General features: G+C 40.4%; 6 protein-coding genes across 6 annotated transcripts; 2 read left to right on the top strand and 4 right to left on the bottom strand.

Moving 5' to 3' along the window:
* Positions 1–178: 178 nt before the first annotated feature.
* Positions 179–4,637, bottom strand: slc35d1a (solute carrier family 35 member D1a). Its single transcript, XM_008407397.2, has 12 exons — positions 4,427–4,637; positions 4,133–4,166; positions 3,946–4,032; positions 3,761–3,828; positions 3,605–3,676; positions 3,399–3,467; positions 3,067–3,169; positions 2,434–2,526; positions 1,784–1,851; positions 1,541–1,619; positions 1,382–1,464; positions 179–1,162 (listed from the first exon to the last, which is right to left on the bottom strand). The coding sequence occupies exons 1-12, from the start codon at positions 4,534–4,536 to the stop codon at positions 1,057–1,059; spliced, it is 972 nt and encodes a 323-aa protein (XP_008405619.1). The 5' UTR covers positions 4,537–4,637; the 3' UTR covers positions 179–1,056.
* A 305-nt stretch (positions 4,638–4,942) lies between these two features.
* On the top strand, positions 4,943–7,716 carry aqp12 (aquaporin 12). Its single transcript, XM_008407399.2, has 3 exons — positions 4,943–6,658; positions 7,161–7,277; positions 7,370–7,716. The coding sequence occupies exons 1-3, from the start codon at positions 6,064–6,066 to the stop codon at positions 7,495–7,497; spliced, it is 840 nt and encodes a 279-aa protein (XP_008405621.1). The 5' UTR covers positions 4,943–6,063; the 3' UTR covers positions 7,498–7,716.
* Positions 7,717–7,733: 17 nt separating this feature from the next.
* Positions 7,734–9,472, bottom strand: rpp21 (ribonuclease P subunit p21). Its single transcript, XM_008407398.1, has 5 exons — positions 9,301–9,472; positions 9,099–9,199; positions 8,254–8,336; positions 8,016–8,150; positions 7,734–7,894 (listed from the first exon to the last, which is right to left on the bottom strand). Exons 1-5 carry the CDS (start codon positions 9,355–9,357, stop codon positions 7,797–7,799), a joined length of 474 nt encoding a protein of 157 aa, XP_008405620.1. The 5' UTR covers positions 9,358–9,472; the 3' UTR covers positions 7,734–7,796.
* A 692-nt stretch (positions 9,473–10,164) lies between these two features.
* Positions 10,165–18,206, bottom strand: pak2b (p21 protein (Cdc42/Rac)-activated kinase 2b). Its single transcript, XM_008407400.2, has 15 exons — positions 17,941–18,206; positions 16,140–16,469; positions 15,921–16,024; positions 15,680–15,830; positions 15,383–15,414; positions 15,171–15,284; positions 14,885–15,017; positions 14,739–14,802; positions 13,230–13,278; positions 12,821–12,933; positions 12,579–12,696; positions 12,374–12,473; positions 12,093–12,289; positions 11,161–11,298; positions 10,165–11,067 (listed from the first exon to the last, which is right to left on the bottom strand). Exons 2-15 carry the CDS (start codon positions 16,315–16,317, stop codon positions 10,981–10,983), a joined length of 1,578 nt encoding a protein of 525 aa, XP_008405622.1. The 5' UTR covers positions 16,318–16,469; positions 17,941–18,206; the 3' UTR covers positions 10,165–10,980.
* Positions 18,207–18,457: 251 nt separating this feature from the next.
* On the bottom strand, positions 18,458–21,516 carry pigx (phosphatidylinositol glycan anchor biosynthesis, class X). The gene is made up of 6 exons (XM_008407402.2): positions 21,352–21,516; positions 21,017–21,101; positions 20,027–20,162; positions 19,709–19,922; positions 19,109–19,209; positions 18,458–18,992 (listed from the first exon to the last, which is right to left on the bottom strand). Exons 1-6 carry the CDS (start codon positions 21,413–21,415, stop codon positions 18,855–18,857), a joined length of 738 nt encoding a protein of 245 aa, XP_008405624.1. The 5' UTR covers positions 21,416–21,516; the 3' UTR covers positions 18,458–18,854.
* Positions 21,517–21,740: 224 nt separating this feature from the next.
* On the top strand, positions 21,741–23,168 carry cep19 (centrosomal protein 19). The gene is made up of 2 exons (XM_008407403.2): positions 21,741–22,047; positions 22,509–23,168. The coding sequence occupies exons 1-2, from the start codon at positions 21,918–21,920 to the stop codon at positions 22,853–22,855; spliced, it is 477 nt and encodes a 158-aa protein (XP_008405625.1). The 5' UTR covers positions 21,741–21,917; the 3' UTR covers positions 22,856–23,168.
* Positions 23,169–23,170: the final 2 nt, after the last annotated feature.

The raw sequence follows: 23,170 nt of genomic DNA, 5'->3' as shown, positions 1-23,170 counted from the left end.
TAAAAAACAAATTTTTCCCAGCTACAAATAATTTTTTTATCAGCATCAATAATTACTCAAATTACAGAGAGAAAAGGAGTAACAAAAGGAATAAATATAAAACAAATACCCTTGTAATACTTTAAAATGCCAGAAACTTGAATTCCTGGATCAGACAATAATCTCCAAGTTTCACCAGTCAAATATAACAGCAGGTGAGATTTAATTTGTACTGCTTTGTGAGAGCTACCTCTGTTAAAAGTGCGAGACAACCATGTAAAAAAAAAAAAAACATTTAAAAATACAATGCAAACTAAAACCCCACAAGGTTTTGCTTGCCAAATTCTTCAATCGACACAATGCGTTACAGGGTTTAAGAATAATAAAAAAAAATAACCCTAACGACAGAAAACTAATACTGAAGGAGGAAGATCCAAATAATCTCTTCTTATTGTCTCTCCACATCACTGCAGTACAGTCTAACAGATTTACAACAGCATCTGCCAGGAAACTGCAAAACGTCAAAGGCTAAAGACGGGGACAGACGGCGTCAGTGCATTTTGTCGTTCTCAGAAGGTACCAAAGTGTAAACAGCAAAAAACGAAAAAGGCTTTAAAAAAAAGATCCTTTTAAATAACCATGACTCTTACCCCAGTGATGTGTCAGTATGCTCATGCTTACAACAGCTGATGACGATACAAAATCCCAAGATTGAACTCTGAAATGTTCAAACCCTGAAATAAAGTTTCCATCTTAAAAAACAACAACCTAAAAACATCTGAATATAAATATTATTGTTCCCTTGTTCTCATCATTCCCATGTACAGTATTATTATAAGTTATGTGAAAACATTATCTAAAAAATCCTGCAACAAAACCCCTCTGGGGGGATTTGGTAGCCATAGCAGCAGCGTGATGGTGCGGCTCCTTTTCCGTTAAAGACGCGCAGCGGAGATGGAGAACCACTCCCGGCGTTTTCCATCAATCTGCTGCTAGAGCTCCCCATAAATAAAAATCGTACTAAAAATACAGTTTTCTCGCTAACCGGCGTTAAAAGAATCAAATCCAGTGTCTGTGTCACACGACAACCTTCCCCTTGATCTCGTTCTTGGTGCTGTCGCTCGGTTTGTTGGACTGCTCCTCTGTGAGGGTGATGTACGAGTACACCAAGCTGCCCGCAATACTGCAAACGACACACACGGCTAAACGAGTTAGCACGCAACACGTCTCCAAAAGATACCAAGTGATGACAGGCCTTTCTTTATGTTCACCAAAACATGTACAGCTGCTATTTTATGACAATGTGTATTAGGAGTAACAAGCGTACTCATCTTTTTGTCTCTGAAAACAACTTAAAAACACAACAACCGAGCACATTCAATGACGAAGAGGCTTTTCATACCTTATATTCAAACCTATGAAGTTAGTCCAAGAGAAAATGTAGTCTCCGCTAAACACCATCCCAATGTAGGTCACCAGGACATTCTGCAACATCAATAAAGCAATGCGTTTGGTGTCCAGTTGCATTCGTCTGCAGCTTTAGCGAAACGGCGCGGCTCACCTTAATGCACCCCACGATGGTGGTGGTCAACGCAGAGTTGTACTGTGTGCATAGTACAGTGGAATACATGAGAATAAACCTAGAAACGGGGGTTGGGAAGGAGAAACGCTTACAAATTGATGTTTAAGTGATTTAATGTCAAGCACGAGTGGCATCCAGATTTCATCACCGATTAAAAACCACATTCACTCAGTGAGATTCCAGATGCGGCTACACGAACATGAATGTGTTCAAAGATCTTACCCCATGACGCAAGAGAGGACGAACTGGGAGAGGAAAAACGCATCAGACCAGCCGTCAAACTCTGCTGCCTGCAGTCGGAAACAAAGCGCCGGAATCAGCATGACATAAAAGAGCACAAATTCATAAACGGGGAAGGTGCCTCGCAATTAGGAGTCGCTGAGTCACTGATTTTGGGTGTGGCAACGTCAGGTTTCAGCAAATGGAAACAGAACGTCGTTCAGTGGAAACACTGAAAAGTTTTTTAAATTTCCTGGCACCGCTCCCCTCTTTAAGAGCCAGCGCTGATATCCCATCGGCTGTAGAAACGCCGTTGACTGTATCTCTACTGTAGTGATTCGGTCCAGACTTGCTGCTGGAACGGCTAGAACAACTCGGCTAGGTGAATAATGGCATCTTTGTGCTTCTCGGGCTGCTGAGGCCCAGCTGGGCGGACCGCAAGGCCCCTGCCAAGACTTACCAAAAAAAATAAAAAACAACACACACAAGGAACAACTCATATTTATGGCATTCAGTTTAAGAAATTGAACTGACGGACACAATGGAAGTGATACGCTTGTCTAAAAGAGAATGTGGAATCACCAGGGATAAATCCAGAGTTTTATTTTTAATTAAAAGGACCAAAAAACAAGAAGAAGAGTCAAATCACTCACCTTTTGCATGTCTCCTGTCACTTCAGCCAATAGGAGAGTGGGCACGATCATAAATAATGCATTATAGTATAATAATCCATATTTCCCCAACTCCTGTGACAAGAAAAACAGGAGAAAGGGAGAGTTATTTATTACATTTCCAGACAGAGTACTGATGTCATGCGTTGCCAAGACGCTGAACCGCTTCTACGCATTCGTCCAGCTCCGTCTCACATCTCTAACTCCCTGGTTTTATCAGTCTTGCTCCGCACAAGCAGATGGTATACTCTAGACATCGCGGGCTAAATCTGGATCCTGCTGTAATATGAGAGTTGAGCAATCTGCTCTTGTAACATAAAAAGTTGAAATAAAACAAACTAGTTCCTGCTTTAACAAAGCGTTATTGATTCAATCCCCTCCCTCCCCTTTACATGCAAGAAAAGGGATACAAGTGCAGTCTGAAGGTAGTTTCTGAGGGTAAAAAAAAAACCTTTACTACTTCGTTAGGAGTAAAATAACTTGACTTAAGAAACAACTGCGACTCATGGATCCCTAAAGGAGGGGTTTGATTCTCCAGAGTTAACAGGAACTCAATCGCATCGGGAATCCATCCCAACAATGGCCACCATTCATCAAGATGGTCCCACCACATACCTTTGCATCTAATTTTTGCTTCACGTAGGCTCCATTGGCTGCGGTCAGGATGTCATTCATCAGGATGAAGACGTAGCCGTGCAGGTCAAAGGACAAGTCGGCACTTTAAACATAAAACAGGTGAAAAAGGCATATAAATCAAACAGCCTTTTTTTTTTTTTTTTGCCATGTTGTATTTCAGCTTGGCGTCTTCTATTGTAGATGAGCGGCGGTGCTCCTAAAGGTCACAACAACTCTTTTGTGAGCATATATCAAGATAACGACGCGCTTTGTAGTGAAGGTAATCCCAGTGCGGGTAAAACCCAGGACACCTGGAAACCGTAGAAGCTTACCTTGCGGCTATGAACGCCCCAAGGATCATTGTAAACACTGTCAGCTGGACGGGCCTGGAGAACTTCTTCCTGCCACGGGGGTCAAACACAACGAAACTCAATCCGACCGCTTTGAGGAGCAAAATAATAACCGGCATTACGTTTTGTGTCACATTCAACATCTGAAGGAGAAATAAAGTGGGTTATCTTGTCATGGCTAGTCTTACTTAAGCAGAAATCCCTCAGCCAGCATCGTGAAAAGGATGGAGAATCTCCTGAGGACTGTAAACATCGGCAAACTGGTGGCAGAGGACACAAAGTGGAGGAGAATGAGCCACCGAGTCACGTTATTCTGTGAGATCAGTGCATAGACGAGTGCTTACTTGAGCCTTTTAGTACCAAAAAGACCAGTGATTTGATTTCCCACATACAGGAGAGGTAGAGGAAATGTCTGGAAAGGCAAGGATTTAACATTAAGTTTACAATCGCATGAAAACAAGACAAAGAAGAAAAAAAAACCCCGTCAAACTGTGCATCTTTTATGAACTTGAGTATTTGTGAGTCTTACCTTGTGAGGTATGCTCTCATCCAAATCTGGGAAGGTGATCACCCTCGCAGCCTTGCCCACCCAGAGCACAACCACTGTGGCCAACATCTGCACCAAAGACACGCCAGAGGAAATCAGTTCAGCTCTATCTGCCTGGTTTAGTCACCACTGACCCGCTTACAAAGAGCCATGAGAAACCCCAACTTACTTGTCCTATTCCCACACATATTGATGAGGGAAACCTGAAAGGACAGATTAAAAAGCACCTCAATGTTAGCCAACGGGTACAAAACAATAAACGACTTAGAAATACAACAAGGCAAAGGAAGTAAAGTATCTGTCTGCGGCAGTGAAGAACCTCGCTAGCGGACAGCGGAGCTAACGGGCTCGGCTGGCTGCCTCCGCTGCCCCAGCCACCGCAACTTCCCAGCCGCTACACTACAGCTAGCTCGGCAGCCTCCCCCCGCCCCCATAGCCGCGCTGGCGCTGGGGAAACAGTTACCTGTAGTTAGTGAGGACGCTTTTGTTCACCACGACGATGAGGAACGAGCTGAGACCGTAAAACCCGGCGGCAAACAGCTTCACGAACAGCGTGGAAGGTTTATCCGCCATCACCGGCAACTTCTCATTCCTCTGTGAGCCTCTGTGCTCCCCCTGTTGCCATCATCATCACTTCAGAAGCTCGCCCGCTCCCTCGCAGATACGCGTAGCGCGTGCGCGTACGCCAGAACGTTAGCTGACGTTTTACAACTTCCGCTGATTAGCGGGAGCTGTTTCCACGCATTTATCGCTACCCCGCAGTTCTGACCTGAAATGTGGACATTCAGCCGTGAACATTCAAGTTTTTTTTCAATAACATGGTGGATTATTGTTAGTTAGAGCAGTTAGTTTTTTTGAATGAATAAAACAATTCACCATAACATACATATTTCTGAGCCCGTCAAATTTCATATTCCTGATAACTTTATCATAAAAATACATTTGAAATATTTACAGTCACCCACTTCACAAAAACAATTAGGGGACCTTACATTTTAGCAAAGCAAACCTAAGCTAAAGCTGGTGAAAAACAGTACACCTCCACCCAACTTTCTTACTTTGGTGACTGTACGACTTAGACATACAGACAAGACAGTACTTGAGAGTAAAAGGAAAGAGAAGGATGAAGTGACTGGAAATGATTAATGAATGGAATGTTTTACAGTTGGGCAGATCTGATATGACTTATGAGATTAGAAAAATGGCACTAGCAAAAAAAAAAAATTGGAGGCAGAGCTGCAAATACTAAGAAAATGAAAAAGAAAGTTGAGATGTTTTGAAGATGAGAGATAGTTAATTTATTTGAAATAAATTGTTTTTTTTTTTGGTTTTCTACTTTTAACAAACTTGTGAAACAAACTTTTTTCAGTATTGTAAGTCGAGCTTATTTGCACAGTAGATTCCAGAAACAAGGCAGTTCAAACAGTCACCAATTATGAAACAAGCAATAAATGTTACATCTTGTCAAAAGCCATCTTCAAGAAAATATACATCAGATATATTGATCGATGTTCCACTTACTATTAATCAAAACCAGATCTAAACAGGTGGGTTTTCAGCCTGGATTTAAAGGAACTCAGTGTTCCAGCATCTTTGTGGTTTTCTGGAAGGTTTATGGTGCTTCTCCCATGTTTGGTATTTATGTGTTGAATTTTAACGAACGAAAAAAAAAAAGTAAAATGAGTTATTTCTTTAAAATAACAAAGGCTGTAACAAAAGACGTGGAAAAAGTGGATAATAGTGAATACTTTCTGGATGCAAAGTAACCTCACCTGTTTTAAAACTCTTATCTGACGGTCCATACTGCAGTACGTTTCCTATCCACACCAACAGTGCCGTCGGTGCAGGAATCATTGGACTAACACTGAATGGAAACCAACATCAAACAGTCACTGAAGGACAGCCAGCTGCCTGACCTGACATAAAGGCCTGTGTGTATTTTGGCAGGTGGTTTTGGGATAAAAAAAAAAACCTGACGTGTCTCTGATAAGAAATGGGTCTGTGGGTGCGCCACGTTGTCACACAGAAGCCCGGTTGCTGGATCAACCCTTCATTCATTCTTCTTTTACAAGAGACGGAGGACGACAGCGGAGGTCAGCCATGTCTGGACTTAACGCATCACTCGGGTACTTCCTGTCAGTGGTGGTTTTCGCAGTCTTGGTCCAAACCCTCCTCAGAAAATGGCCTCGGTTTAGCTTTATGTCCGAGTTCTCCGCCTCCTTCATGCTGGTGGCGTGCTGGCTGGAGATACAGACCATCGTGGAGGTGGGCCAGTGGGCCGGGGGCCTGGGCCAGGATGTGACCGTGACCATGCTGTTTGTGCTGCTGCTGACTCACGGCGTGCTCTGCGCTGGAACGTCGGGGAACCCCAGCCTGGTCGTGCAGAAGTTCCTGCAGCTGGAGGCCAGCGCTCTGCCCACGGTGCTCGCCGTCACGGCCCAGTTCGCCGGGGCTCACCTGGGCCTGCTGGCAGCCAGGTACTACTGGAGCCTAGAGCTGACTGACATGCACATGATCAAAAACCTCATGTGGAGAGAATGCGGCACGTCCCTGCTGGTCTCCGTGGTTCAAGGCTTTTTTACAGAGTGTGCCAGCGCGTTCATCTTTCATCTCATCCAGTTGAATCTGAGACGCAGATCGGCTCTGATCCGGGTGCCCCTGATCGCAGTTCTACTCACTTTCTTCTCTCATGTCGGTGAGTCTGTCCAAACTTCTTTATGCTTATTGGAAGTGATGGGAAGTATTAGTGTCCCAATCTGATATTAATATCGGATTGGGATCCGAGTATTGGAATAAATTGACTTGCATCTCCGATAGAAGTATCCAGCAGCGCTTGTATCCCAAACGGAGACCCATTGCTTAATAACAAATGGGTCAGTTTGGTTGTTCTCATACCTATTGTTGTACACCATTGTTCTCTGAGTAATATCACTTGATCAAGCCTTTTCTCACGTTCTACACTACAAATTAAGTAATAAAAGTATGTATGATTCATGCCGATGTCGTATCTGATCAATATCAGTACCAGCTATTGCTCAAACTTGTAACATTGGCATTGCATCGGAACTGGAAAAAGTTGCCTCGGGACACCCCTACTACGAAACATTAAGTCTTGTTTTATTCAAACTTTTTAAGTCTTTCACACTCAAAACCAGCGAAACACATTAACGTCCTGACTTATCCGTTCTATTTTCCAGCCAGGAGCTACACCTCTGCTTTCATGAACCCATCTCTGGCATATGGACTCACCTTCCACTGTCCTGGATTTACCTTCAAAGAGTATGCAGTGGTCTACTGGCTGAGCTCTCTCACAGGTATGTCACATTACGCAACAGCAAACGGTGCGTTCATGTGTGTGTGTCGCAGTCCGTTAACAGTTTCTTTAAAAACCGCTTTTTTTCCCCAGGGATGATGTTGGCTCTTCTCCTTTACATGGGCCACATTCCCAGGCTTTTTGCCAGGAACCTGCTGTATTTCCAGAAGACACGCTTCAGAGTGCCGAAAGGAGACAAACAGGAAAAGAAGAAAAAGTGACACATGGTAATAGAAAAAAAAGACTATTACAAGAAATGGCAAATGGTTATAAGTGGTTTACTTTAACTGAACAGCAATGGATGCATCATGTGAAATATTTGGAAAAAATGTAAAAGAAAAAAAAAATGTAGATTCATCTTTGTTGTCTATATTTAGACAAAAAAAAACTTGTGGAAAAAATGCGCAATTTGCAGCATGTATTCAGTGAAATAAATTAAATGAAAAAAAAAAACAATAAAAAAACAACTTCTTAGCCACTTTATTTATCCAAATTATGCTTTCTATTTGGAAAAAAAAACCTATGCGCTGGTAGAACTCTGAGCATCAAGTGTTTTCGAAGACTGGGACCCATCAGCTTTTGGGCATTTAGCCTGATTTTTAGCTGAAGATCCTGGATCTGCAAGATAGGGTGCAAATGTTCAAAAATTATTTTAGTAATAAAATTCTAAAAATAAAATTTTACTAATAAAAGTGTGATTTTTTTTTTTTAGAAGAAAAATAAAAGTTTGCCTATTCACCAGATTGTTTCCGCTGCTCCAGCTGCGCCTCGGGTCGGTCCGCCCACAAACAATGATCTGGATTATTCAGTAGATTCTTGGTCTGGCCGCAGCTGAGACACCTCACAACAGTAAAGCGATTCTTTTTTTTTTTTCCTAATTAAACAAAGTGAGAAAACAGGAATTCATTACTAAAAACTACTGAACAAAGATTAAAAATAAAAGTCAAGAACATCATTGAAATTGCTATCTGCCTTACTCCGCTGTCTTGTTGTGGCAGTAACACCGGGGATGAGCAGTGAGCAGCATTTCTTACACACAGTTCTCTTCACTGATGGATCTCTGCAGGAAAATGAGTCCAAATGAAAGAAAGCCACAATTTAAAATTCTCTCTGGATGCTGTTCTCCTGCCTGTCGGGGAGTTTATGCCTGCAGGCACAAAAGGTATTTCTAGGATTATTTTTATTTTATTTTTTTAGCCTATCCAATCGTTTTTAGGTGCTTGTTTTAAGTTTCTACACATAGAGTGCTTTCTTTTCCTTGTCAAGTGCAATTAAGTAAAGTTAGGCTTTTAGTTAGTCATCAAATTATACAAGTTATAATGTAATCTCACTCGGGAGATAATGCCTATTTATGAAGAGAGGCAATATAATATTTGCTGAATGATATAATTTAGAGCTGCTGTGTACAAACTTAAAGATTATACAATTAAAGAATAAATCTGTTTTTTTTTTCTAATCAACCCAACGGTCTATTAGTTGTTTTTTTGCCAGGATATATCTATACATACAAAAAGTAAACTGATTTAACACATTACTGCATGTTTTTTTTTATTGACACAAAATTGGGTGCGACTTTAAAATGCTAGAAAAAACCTATTAAAAAACCCTATATTTAAACAGCAGACATTATCTTGATGTCATTTGAAAAATTATTTTACGCTCTTCCAAATGTAAGTAACCATTTAAACATAAATACTTTATCAAAAGCATTGATAAAGGAATAAAAGACAAATTTCTACATCACAAGGAAGTGACGACATTTACCATTTCCTTCAAAATAAAACCATATTGCTAAAGCTATCGTCAGAACGTGTCTACCTACTGCCTGAGAACCAGCCGTCTTGCTATCGTTTTCTGTGTGAAGCAGTAGAACCGAGCCAGCTCCACGTTGTTTGGGTTTTGAGATAAGACACAGTGAGCAGCCTGAGGAGACATAAAAGCCAGTGACGCCGTCATTTACACCCCATGAGCAAAGTAGCTAACATGTGACTGCTAGCGGCAGTTCGTCTAAAGCTTTCCCCCACCTGGTACAGATAGTTCAGTCTTTCGTAGGCTTCTCTGTCTTTCAAATGGAACGCCATTACGAATTCAGGTCTCAAATTGGTATTTACTGGCGTTCAACTTCATAGCATCTGAGTTTGGAGCTTCATACTTCGACTATGGATTTCCGACTGTGCCCTTCAGAATAAAAGCACAACAGTTTCTGAATAACGTAAAGGCATGTCTTACCCGAACACGAACCGAAGGTTGCCGAAGGTGGGTTTTGTTGTTATGGAAAGCAAGCGAATTTGAGCCCACACCGCAGAGATGGGAACTTTACACACACACACACACACACACACACACACACACACACACACACACACACACACACACACACACACACGCATGTGTTGCTCTCTGAGAAATTATTTTCTAACATTACCTTGTTTTTATTCTTTCAGGTACAAGAATTCGGATATAATGTTACATTTTTGGATCAGTTACTCAATTAAGCAAAATATCACAATTTGTATTTTGCGGATGGCTACTTTTTACTACCACAGGAGTAACACACTTTATTGAAGAAATAATGCTTTTTGAGTATAATCTTTGGCTAATGCACGCCACCTATTTACAGAGCTGATTCCATCATCTGATCAGATTCTTGTAAATAGAATTTAAATATTAGTAATCTCTTAATTTTTGCACAAATAATCTCACCACCAATTAATATTAAAACCAGTTGTATTTATTTGTGTGTTGACAAAGACTAAAAAAAATAAGTTTTTTGTCTCCGCAGTTTTTTTTTTGTTATGGTAACTGGTTCTAAAGCTACACAAAAAAATACACAACCCTTGTATGAGAAAAGTCCATTTGTTTAGTCTGGAAGAACGCAAAGGACAGAGTTCAACATACAATACTCATTTTAATAGCAACAGAGAATAAAGTATAAACCCTGTCAATCTAACATTTAAATGCCTGCAAAGGTGCGCCTCTGGCATCAGGACACTACAGATACGAGGAGGAGGAACTGGTACAGTAGATCTGTCAGCTAAAGAACATCACAATCACAGCACATGGTCATGATGAATAATGCACTGAAATGTTTCCTATAAAACCGAGACGAGAAATGTCCACACGACATGGGTCTACTGGGAAACAGAATGTCCACCGAATGAGACGACATGGACCAGGAGACGGGAGTGGGCCGGGGGGACAAACATGAAATTCAAGTATCAAAATAACTACGATACTGACAGGCTGAAAATGTCACTTACAAAGGTAGTAAAAATCATGGGAAACACAAGACAGACACAATCAACAATACATTAGGCAACATTTTGCATTTGTTTAAGGCAGTTGATTAAAAAAAAAACAAACGACTAAACTAGGCGTCTTCTTCATTCCGAGTTAAATACAAGCCTAGTTTTAACATGTCACCAGTTTTGATGTACAAAAATGAACTACGCCTGACTCTGTTACTAAGCACTTTAGTTTGACTTGTCATCTGACGGTAAGAGTTCATGCTGACAGCGGTGGGGGGGGTTGTGCTCTCGGTTTTTTTGGTCTTCACAGTGAGGTTCGTCAGGGCTTACAAGGCTGGTGCATCAAGGCTGGCAAGTCACTCTCAGCCTATTGTCTGGCACGAAATCTAAACGGTTGGCACATTATCTGTGCACAGCATAAGTAAGGCAGGAGCGGGGTCGGCTGGGCTTCGTCCGTTAACGGGTGCCCTTCATGGCGTCCTTGGCTGCCAGGATGAGAGGCGTGAGACTGGAGAGGGGCTTCGCCAGCTTCAGGAACGGATGCTGAGCGGCAACGACACAAATCGACAGCGAGATCAGAAAAAATACCGTCAATAATAAAAAAAACACCACAAGAAATAATGACTTTGTTTTTACCTGTAGGAGCTCTTTGCCTCCGCCTCTCTTCTCCACATCCATTTCCAGACAGCGGTTCAGGAAGTCTCGGAAAACCGGAGACAGCTTCTCTGGATTCTGGAGCTCGGGTGTGCCGTTTGTGGCGATCAAATATAACGCCTGGCAAAGTGTGTGAGATGAGAGAAAAGTCAGTTTACGTCAATTTAAGGTTTTTATTGAGACTTTCTGTGACGGAAAACGTAGAAGCGAAGTGTAAGTAAGACAAGATTTTACAATCAAACATCTGAAAAGTGTGGTGTGCATTATTCTGATGCAACTTCAATAAAATCCAGTGTAACCCAACTGGCTTCAAAAGACAAATTCCTTGTTTGTGCACACAAACTTGCTCAATTCAAGTGATTCTTGAGGTAAAACGTTAGCAGATCCGTGTGTTAAAATGGCCCAGTCAAAGTCCAATTAAATTTAACTGAGAATATTTGTTGTGCAGACGCTAACCATGCAATGTCACTGAGCTTCAGCCATTTTTTCATTTGCAGCTTGAACTGCAGTGAAAGGTGTCATCACAAAGAATTGAAGGTGGTGGCTGAAAACCAGAGTATGCCACACTTTTTAGATTTCTAATTTGTGATGGTATTGAAACCGGTGTTTTATTTTCCAATTCCAAACCAATTAAATAATCTAAAACCAATCCATAATTCTTGACTAAATCACAGTTCGCTTTTCTTCCAATACATTTATCACACAAGAGTTCCAGTCGTACGAAAAAAACAAGATGAATCAAATCCAGTTTTATTTTGAAGGCAATAGTTACTCCGACTATAGAGAACAAAGCTTCTTGTGCTTCAATGTTGATTGATTCAAGTCAAAAAGCTGCAGCTGTTCAAAGACCATGTTAAAACACAAATCAACTTTTAACACTCCACACCACGTCACCAGCATTTCTTTGTACTCACTCGTAGTGGGTTCTCGTTCAGGTAGGGGGGCTCGCCTTCAACCATCTCAATGGCCATGATACCAAGTGACCAAATGTCTACTTTTGGCCCGTAAGCCTTTCGGGTCACCACTTCGGGGGCCATCCAGTAGGGCGTGCCCACCATAGTGCTGCGCTTGCTCTGCTCAGGAGTGATCTGGGCGCAAAAGCCGAAATCGGCTGCCGGAGAAAGAAGGACGTGTTTTTTTTTGGTTTTTCTTCCAGGCTAAAGGTCGAAGCTGCTTGTGAGGAAGTCGTACTTACTCAGCTTTACAGAACCATCCATCCCCAGCAACACGTTGTCGCTTTTGATATCTCTATGAATGACTTGATTAGCGTGTAGGAAATCCAAAGCTTGTAAACACTGGAATCGAGAAGAGGGTGGAAAAAAAGTTAAGACGATTTAGCCTTCTGCATGACGCAGGATTTTTTCTTTAAATTTCCCAGAAGCGGGACGAGTGCGGAGCACCTCTCTGCAGACCGCGGCTATCTGAGGTTCGTCCATGCAGGTTTCTGTGACGACGTCCGTCAGCGACCCGCCAGCCAGATATTCCATCACCACAAACAGCTCCTCCCCCATCAGAAAGCTGAAAACAACAAGATTTGGGGTTTAAAATCTATATTAAAAAAAACAAACAATAAGGATCCCCCCACCCCCAAGTGGCACATCATTAAACACACAACACAAGGTAGGTTTAAGTTTAGTCTCACCTGTCCAGGAAGTTGACAATATTGGGGTTCTTCAACTCCTTCATCACCAAAATCTCGTTGATGATAAGCTCCTTTTTGGGTTGCTTCTGTAGATTGATCTGTTTGATGGCCACCTGACAAAATGCATAACCACAGCTTTAATGTGGAAGTTGATGGTGAAAATGGGTTCAATGTAAACCAAACGCCTGCCACTAAAATGTGCCAAAAGAGAGAAAAAAAAAAGATTCTCTATAGATTCAATAAGATTTGTGAAGCATAAAAGGTGATTTTCTTACTAATTTGGCTTCTGTAAATTACCCTTACAAGCAAACCTTTTAACCGAGTCATCCTTTAGTTTTGCAAAACTTACATCTATGTTCATAATAGAAAAAAAAAATTACATATTTCTTTTTTTTTTAGATTCTATTACCTCCTGTCCTGTTGCGACATCAATGGCGGTGAATACTGTTCCTGATGCCCTGCAAAAAGTGTAAATGGACCGCCTTAGACACATTTTAGGCAACAATCCACTCATATTTTAAATTCAGTAAAATAAAACAATTAAAAACTGAAATCAAATGTTCAATTTAGATCCTTACCAGATCCTAAAATAAGAAAAAATAACTTTAATTTTAAGTTAAACGAAAGCCACAATGCAGAAGCTGTGTGTGAAAACGTTAACCCAAGCTATGACTCAAAAGCCACTAGAACCACTTGTGAAATCAAATGGCTGCCGAAAGTAGTGACTCACTTCTGTATGTGGCCAATATTATCAAGTGAAATGTGCCTGCATTAATCTGACATGGCTGAGAAACTAATTTAATATATATGAATTAAAACAAAACAAAAAGGAACCGAAATCAGGCTGAGAACAGAAGAGCTGAGTGACTACGAGTCGTTTTTTTATGTTTATATTATAATTATTGTCTACATTTGTATGACATTTGTGGGAATTATTCTGTATTTTTATCATTTGTAATGTAACTATAATGTACAGCTTTGTAAATTATTTCAAAGTCAAGGCAATGAAGATCTTGCGTACTGTTTCTAATGAACATCAGTTTGAGAAAACTAAGTCGCTATTTTTAACATCAGACTTTGTATAACCATTAAAGCTTCAGTATATATAACCTTTTGTAAATGTTTGTTTTACATGTTTAATAAAACTGTCATCATATGGTGGCATTACAAAATACGACAGGTAATATGTGGGGGGGGGGGATATCAAGCTTCTTTGCATCCTCTCTGTGGTCCTACTGCCATCTGCAGAAATCCACCGCTCCCAGTCAGAAACAACCAATCAGAACCAGGAGGACGGTCTTGGCGTTGTCAAACATGCTTATGTACACGCTGCTCTATGTGCTAATAGCTGTAGAATAACTTACCGACACAGGAAATCTGTTTATCCACCCTCATCGGATGCTATGCTATCTAGCCTGAGCATTAATTCTAGACAATAATCTAAGGTTGAGGGCGTTCATGTTGGAACTTGGAAAACTAGATGAATTTGCCTAATGCAGTGTCAATGATCACTACCAAGTTATTCTATTGATTCAAACACCAACAGTAGCAATATGCTATCTGTGTAACTAGCTCAATGAGGTACAAACCATTATACGTCCACATAGATAATTTGAGCAATATTGATAGAAGCCATATTGGATCATGAACTTAGGTAAGTATAGGTGCCCTTATTCATGCATTTGCTGTTCTATTTGAGTTTTCTTCAACTTTGAAATTCTGACTTGCAAGCAAAACTCAAAAGCATCACCATTTACAAACGTAGCAGCTAATGTTAGCCTCACTAGAATCTACAGCTACAATTACGCTAACACAGCAAAAGACATAAAAACTCGTCATACTTGTAGGGCAGACCAGTTCCTTCATCCCATGGTAGAAACGTGGGATGAAAGATTTTGCAGGACATGTCTGAACTTACCCCTGACCAATTTTTTCATATCTCGTGTACTTCTTCTTGGGATCGCCGATGCTTACTATGGTTCCTGTGAGCCACATCACAAACATCATGAGAAAAGTGAACAGACCTGTACGTAGGAGGAGTGTGTAGTTTGGTAAATAACTCACTCAGTTTGTCCATGATCTCCTCGTCCGTCATCTTGGTCTTCCTTTTCGGTCTGTCTGCAGACTTAGAGGCAGCATCCCCATCTGGACACGTACTTGGAGCAGGAATGGGATCAATTACAGAGCGGGTGTACATCTGTAAAGTTGACCAAATACATAATGAAATAAACAAAAAAAGATAATATACAAAAAAGTGACAACTTTTGTAGCTGAGAAGTTGAACGAGATCAAGAATAAAACACCAAAGGTGGCATATTTTCTTTCCACAGACCCGTGGGTGGTAACTTACACTCTTTGTGTGTTCTGGTCTTGGAGCCACAATCGGGGGCGGAGTTTCATCGTCATCGTCGTCATCAATGTCTTTGATGTTCGGAGATGAGGGTTCGGAGCTTTTTTTCACGGGCTTGTTCAAAATAAAAAGCAACATTTATTCGCCTTCAAAACACAGAGAGCAGCACAAAAACTGGAGACGAGCGTTAAAAACAAGTCTGAATTACTTACAGACTGAGGTCCTGCAGGGAAGGCCTCTTTCTCTGTATAAAGAAAACCACAAAAATTAGAGATTTTTTTTTATTTTTTATTCGCCACAGAAAGTACTCCAAGCCTGGTGCTGCTTTTTTTTTTATTCCCCCCAAATTGGTATTTTATGATCAGCTGAGTTTCATTTTTATTCTGAGCAGGACTCAACTGGACTGTATTGTTGTTGGACTTGACGCATCGTGCGTTTTGTCATTCTTTGACTTGTGAGTGGAAAGGTTAAAAATGACCAAGATAAATGAATTTGATTTAATTTCTCACCAGAGGACGGGAAGCTGAGGTACTTCTGGCGGCCGTTGCCCGTAGAGTCGTAAAACTTAAGGGCGTCAAGTACAGCCTGCGGGTTTTTCTTCTGCTCCGACTTGGTGATGTTTGAGGTCTGTAGCAGTCGAGCCCACTGCTCTGGCATGCCCTACGCGTGAGACAAACAAAACAAAACAGAGGTTCACACACGATGCTGACAGTTAGTTTCAACAAGACTGCCCAAGCAGTGAAAACTCACGGTGAACTCCCCCGTAACGGCGTCAAACCCGACGTGTATGGTGTGCTCGAAATCAGAAGGCGGCGAGATCTCCGGTCGCTCTTTGTCTCTATCTTTTTTCCTACCTACGTAAAAAGAAAAAAAAAAGAAAAAGAAAAGAAGAAACCAAATCTTTAATGAATCGAAATCACATGTCGGGATTAAAACTTTTCATCAAGTTTCAAGCTCTTTTGACTTCACCTTTTTCGGCCCCCGACAGAATGGACATGATGCCTTTCCGCTGTTTCCTTTCTTCGGGCACAGACGGCAGCGGTTTGTGGTTGGCCGAGAACGAGTCTTTGCCGGCGCCAAAAATGGCGCTTCCTGACCGCACCGGAGGGGCGGGGGGCTTGTCCTCGGGGTCTCCGTTATCGCACATTGTAGAGAGGTGGATGCGTGCCGCGCGGGGCAGAGCAGGCAGCCAAACAAGAAGTGGTTCAGGATGGAGATGAGCGAGCAAGGGAGGCAAGACTCACATCAGAAGGGGTGTTAGTGTTCACATAAAGGGTGAGACGAAGCTCCGAGAGGCACCTGGGGAGAAGTTTAATTATTGTTAGAACATAAAATAAACTATTAAAAGTTATAAATACAGCAGAAGGTGTCTATAAACCGCACCAGAGTGACTTTTTCTTGGAAAACATTTCCATTTATGTTGTCAATTAAGTCATGAAGGCATAAACTAAAGCATCCATAGCTCCTGCCAAGCTGAAACTAAAAATTTAACAAAGTAGTGCATAATTGTGAAGAGGAAAAGAAGAGACGATGCATGAATTTAAAAAACAATCTACAAGAGTCTTACAAGTGTGGTTTGCATTTATATACAACCCTGTCAGTACCAACAGAACCACCTTTTGTTGCAAATACAGCTCAAATTAATATTTCTATCCGTTTTGCACATCTGCAGCCTGAAGGTTTAGCTCATTCTTCTTTGAAAAATATCTCAAGTTGTGACAGAGTTCATAGAGCGATTTTGGGAAATCTCTGAGATGTCAAGACTTGCCACAGATTTTCAATTCACTGTTTCTGCTCACACAAAAAAAGAAAAAAGAAAGAAAAACAGTCCCACAGCTTGGTGCTGCCACTACCATTAAATTACTCACACTGAACTCCATTTGTGAAGTTAATTGTTCCACTGGATCTGTATTCGAACAAAAACGGTTGAATACTTATGAGTGTCATACTTATAAGAGTTTTATTTGTAAAACATTTTTAAAATCACGACTTTTGTCTGATACAATGCCTTCCTTTCCTTATTCCTTTTTTAATTATTCATTGTTCTTTTAGGTGATTTGGACTACGAGTATGTGATAACATGTGTCGTGTTGCTCCCTCTCTTGAGGTTTTGATAAAGCACAACGTTACACGAGTAAGTGTAAAAGCTTAAAGGGATGTGCAATCACAGTGTGGCCTCCTCTTTATGTAGTCAAACGTTCTCTACTTTTAAGCTGAAATTTAAACAATTACTGTATGTCGAAAAGAGCAACATAGTTTCATTGGGAGAAAATACAAATTAAGGCAAAGTAAATGCATCTAATGCAAAATAGACGTCCTGATTAATATGAAAACATTGCAAGCTACTCCTTTATGTCCTGCACTGTAAAGCTGACACTTAGCAGCTCCTTATTTGATATTTTGTATCCGCCTTGGCAGACTTTCCAGTAATATGCGTGTTTCCACCATTTTAATTGCCTCTAAATGCTATTTAATTGAGCACCAACAGGGGCGTTAGCAGGCTAACGTTAGCATTCACCGCTTGACCAACAAGTGTGCTAGCTAAGAGTTATGCTTAGCATGACATGCTACTCCAGCTCTTATAAACCTAACGTGGTAAAAGGCTGTTAAGCTAACGCTAAATGATTAACCAAAGTACAGCTTAAAACTTTCCGTCATTAATTTGGAGTTTTAACAAGCCAGCACAGGATATGGAAAAGGCCAAAGTGGCTCCTGTAAATGTTCCCAACTAGCGGGCTAACGGAGACGACGCAGAAGCGGCGGAGCTCACCGGAGTTTCCACACCGCTTCAACTTGACTCCCGGACAATCCCCGACGGTTTGGAAAAACGATGATAAATCCGCTAAAAATGCTCCCGACGTAACATTTGGGTTCTGACTGGTACACCTTGTGCGCAAACACCTTAGTAAAAACCTGAGTCCAACTATTTACAGTTCAACTTTTCATCAGTCTTTTCGGCCCTGGGATAATTCCGCTATGGCGAAGGGGGGAAGCGGAACTACCGACCCAGCCCTGGCCCCTTCAGTGAGGCAACGCTTCCAATGAATGGAGTGAGGGGGAAAGTTAGCCATCAGGGGGGTCTCCAGGCATTAGATCATCCTTTCAACACAAAGGTACTCACCACTTCAAACAATGAATACAAAAAAAACATTTGGGGAAAAAAAATACAATAAAAATAACTGAAGCTGAAACTGAAGTTTTACATAATGAAATATATGAATACATTTAATCACAACTGCAGATCCCTTCTAAGGGGTTTGAATTAAAATGATATTTTTCCACACATGTATGTTTCACATGTTTATTTCATCAACGTTAGAAATTATTCTGACATGTACAAGCAAATATAAGATTTACATATTTATCTAAAACATAATTTGTAGCTCTATACATTCTTTATTTCGGTTCCCCAACCGCTTAAACAAACAAAAAATAGTTATCTTTTAATATTGCCCTGACCCAAATTTCAATTTCATATCGGAAAAATAAATGTAAAAAAATCTGTAAAAACATGAGTCGCATTAAGCTCCTAGGGGGTAATTTAATGTGGATACCTGGGATTCTTTCACAACAGATACAGATCTAAATTGTATTTACAGAAAACAGCTGGGATGATCCTGGTCCCAGACACGACTGCTCCACATTATAACCCCGTTTCGAACAAGTCCTGTTGACTGCTGCAGCTTAAACCAGTCGGTGTTTCAACATGTATTTAGACAACGCCACACAGCAGACCATAGTGGCTAGAAGAGTCCCACCGCAGACAAGCATCGTCGCTGACCCGTCACCAACCGGTAACATGACACTGACGGTGCTGGACTCCTAAAGGAAGCAAGATGTATTTTGAATGAGAAAGAGGAAGATTTGAACAGTAGGGTTGTTTCTTTTCTTTTTTTTGTTAACAAAATGATTTGTAAAGATTTAGAAAAAAACAGCACCTGCTGCAGAGGTTTTTTCACCCATGAACATCTGCTGGAATTGCTGACAGTGCAAGGAGCATCCACTACAGAATGAGACTCAAATCTGCGAAGATCCGAGCCTGAAATGGAGGAAATTACACAATCTGTTTAATTAAAAGTTGCACTATCTGTTCAATATGGAAAACAAATCCTCTCATAATCAAGACAAATATTGTACATTTAGATCAGATTGTATATTTATTAGAGATGCACCAAGCAAACAGCCAAAGATTATACGATTAGCTCTTATTGGAAGGTCAAATACTGAATCATGACATTTTTTTTACTGAATTTTACTGATTAAAAACACAAAAAAATTTCCACAATTTTCAATCTATAAAAGTATGATTAAACTATGATGCTCTTTTTAAACAACGTCTTCTCTGTCAGATTCAAAACTTATACATCTATCAAAAAAAGTGCAGCGCATTTCTCTGCATTACAATTTTTGGATGGGGAAAAAACAACTAATCTGTCAAAACTGGAATTGGTGGGAAAACTCAAGGAAAAACTAGCCAAACAAAAAACATCTGATTGGTGCATCTGTACAATTTCAGAAAGAAAAAGACTATTGTTTACATTTTTCAGTGCGCAGCAGCAGGTCAGGAGGTTCAATGTGAACAGATGTGAATGCTTCCCCAGAGAAAGAGGGCTTGTGATAGCGCCCGTGTACTGGGATTGTTAATTTTAGGAAACTGGGAGCTGACCCAGTGTGGGAGGGAAACACGAAGGTAAGAAATCCAGAAGTCATGTGAGCAGGCACTTCGAGGTCAATGGCTGAATCTAGCAATATCTTAAAGAAAGGAGAGTCGCATTAAGCTCCTTTCTCATAAAAAAAAAATACAAATATGCAGTTTTTAAAACAAATATATAGTGCCATGGTTGTCATGACGTTACCTCAAAGTTGCTTTGATCACCTAGGGATGCCAGTTGATATGGATCTACAAAGACGCCATTTGGCCATCTGTAAAGCAACAAAATGCTGGCACCACTGAGTGTAGTTGGTCTGAGCTCAACAGTGGTTGTCACCTCCCTAAAACACAACAGAAATGAGTCCCTGAAGCCTTTTGTCTCTTTATAACATGTATATGACTTAGACATGACATTATGAACACCTGCGAAATAGACAAACTGTATTTATCCCAGACTGGCTTATCACAGCAGCATATATAAAAACATCACAACTTTTTCAAAACTGTAGCATTAAAGTACAGTGAAACATAAGTAATATCAATAAAGACTTTCAAAGAATACTTTAAAAGAATATTATGCTCAAAAAGATAAAATAGTGCATAAATGACATTTTGTTTTTAAGAGATTATATTACTATGTGATGGGATGAAGGTATTAGTGAAAAAGGTGTTAGTATCATATTCACAGCTGATTGTTGCACATTGTTGTAGCTTGAGGGGGAAAATAGTTTCTGTACTGGTTGCTACACTAGAAGGATTGAGATTTTGGGAATTTAAAAGCTAAGTTAACACATCAAACTTTTTGTTGAGCTCTCAAAATGTTTCTGTAGTATAGATACTTACACTCTTACGCTGGTCTTATCTGGTATTGGACACAATCTAAATCGGCAGGTCAGGCTTTTCAACGATTGTAATTGGCGATCGGCCAGTAAACTGCAATCTGTGCACCCCTACTTTCTATGAGAACCAACATTATCTTCACAATCTGGAGCATTTTCTTGAAAAAGCATCTCAATTTTGCCTTGTCAAATGCACTCAAATCACTATGTTTGCCAATTTTATCTAGTTCTGTCACATCTACTTTGTGGACAAACTGTCCACCTGCTATCAACTACAAGGCAATGTGTCATGATGAAGACATATTCACTTCACCTGTCAGTGGTCATAATGTTATGATAGGTGTATAACCAAATACCTGTGGAAGCCCTTCTTGCTAAGCTCCAGGGACACAGAGGAGGACTCTAGCCACTGTTTGAGCTGATCGCAGTGCTCCTGCTCATCTGCAAAAACGTAAGTATTATACAGATAAACATTTTAGAAATAGTTAGTAGATAGTATTTCATCTTACTGCAATTTAGTAGTTTTTTTTATAGGAGCTCTGTCTATAGTATAATGTCTTGCTCAAATGTATTTTCGCAGACGCGCATCACATGAGGACATGTTTTTACACTTAGGAAAAATATTAATATCTCCCGTAAAAATAGATCAGTTTTCTTGCCAAGAACGAAGACGTCTAACTATATTACTTACCCTCTTTTTTCAAACAATAGCATTTAGATAAGCAAGCCAACACAAAAAATAGTTCAAAGTACATCACAATCGTTAAGGTAAATTTTTTAATGTATTTCCAAAGTATTTGGCATACTGCGAGGCTTTTTCACATTTCCCAATTCAAATGTTTACGGAAGACAACATCGTAGGACCTTTTTGTAGTTTTGTGGAAGCCAGAATTCTGCCTGACTATAAATCCAGTCCTTCGAGTGTTTAACGTCGCTGCCAAGCTGTTAAATTATACTTTAAAGTGAAATAATTAGTTTTAGTTAAAGTTAATGAATTTCATTTTACATCTACGGGACAGTGGTTCATATAACCTTTTTAAAAATATTTTTGGACAGGCTTTACCAAAATCTTGGCCTAATGTAAGGCTCCTTGGTAACGCTTCCCATGAAAGGTCCTGTAATTAATTCTTTATCCATTTCTCTTCGTTTTCAATTTAGTGGGCAACATTAGAGCTATTATGGATTAAATCATTTCTTTTCAAACTATAAACCTCAGAAAAGGATATATTTAACCATCTTTATCGAAAACGGAAGGCAATGGGCTTTGAAGCAAAGCGGTGCGGAGTGCAATTTAATCCTCCGTCTATAGTTCTGGTTTATATCCACACCGACACCAAAAAGATACGCAAACGAATCATACCTATACGAAATTTCTCCAAATATTCTGGTAAGACAATATTTTTCAGCAGTTATATAGTTAGTATGGGCATTAGTTTCAGCAGCAGTGTAATGAATACACTTACTGAGTCAATTTCCTGACTCAATAAGTGATCAAAATGAGTCATGCTTCAATCTCTCCATCTGTTATGAATTTAAATATAAAAAAAAAAAGTTCCTGGGTCCAAAAATAGATGCAATAATCTGCAAATGAAACACTTCTCCCATCCTTATGATAATAGCGCAATTTAAAAGTATTCCTACCCCAGGAACCTTTTCACAAATATGTTAAAACCACAAACTTAAGTGTTTTTCACTGCAGTGGTAGCTGTGTTTTGAATCGTGTCTCTACCAGCTTAAAAACAAACAAACAAAAAAACCCTGGAGAGGTTTGACTGTTACATAGCATAGCTGTTGCTATTCATTTGCCTCCATTGAATTAAAAATCTTGATATGATCTCTGACTTCCAGACTGCAGCATGGCTGCTGAAAGACTGAAAAACCACCCAAGGCACAGGGGCTATCTGGACCAAGTGCCCCTAAGCCAGCTGGAGAAACTCCACATCATCCTGCGAGATCACATGCAGGGCCTGGGTCTGGAGAACAGCCTCGCTTCATTCCAGCTGGATCCTGACGAGGACCTGAACAAACTGGATGACGAGGAACTGGCTCGCAAAAAGGGACAGATGGACACACTGTTCGAGAGGAACCGCAAGCAGAAAGATGACCCGGACTTTGTGTACGACCTGGAGGTGGAGTTTGACAAATCCAAGCAAGACAAGTGCAGCTGGGATGAAGAATCAGATGAGGGCTTTTGAAACTCTGATCGCGTTAACAGCAAGTCAAAATAAAGCCGTCTTTCTCCTGGACACAGGGCTGGCCCAAGATTGTAGGAGAGCTCGAGTGGAATTTAAATTGGGGTCCCATTTCCAGTTGTATCCACTGCAATTAGTGGAGATAAACAACATAAACACTCCAGCAGACATTTCTGCATAAGCTCAGACACGGCAGATAATATCAAACTAAACAGCCCTGTGTTTTAGAAAGCATACATGTCACGCTAACAACTGAACAACATAGGATTAATAATTGAAATTTATTTGTTTTAAAATACAAGAATTTTACAAAATACA

Source organism: Poecilia reticulata, linkage group LG4 (genome assembly GCF_000633615.1).
Source record: "Poecilia reticulata strain Guanapo linkage group LG4, Guppy_female_1.0+MT, whole genome shotgun sequence".
Lineage (NCBI taxonomy): Eukaryota > Metazoa > Chordata > Actinopteri > Cyprinodontiformes > Poeciliidae > Poecilia > Poecilia reticulata.
The sequence above is the reverse complement of the archived record's forward strand: the minus strand, read 5'-3'. Positions and strand labels throughout refer to the sequence as shown.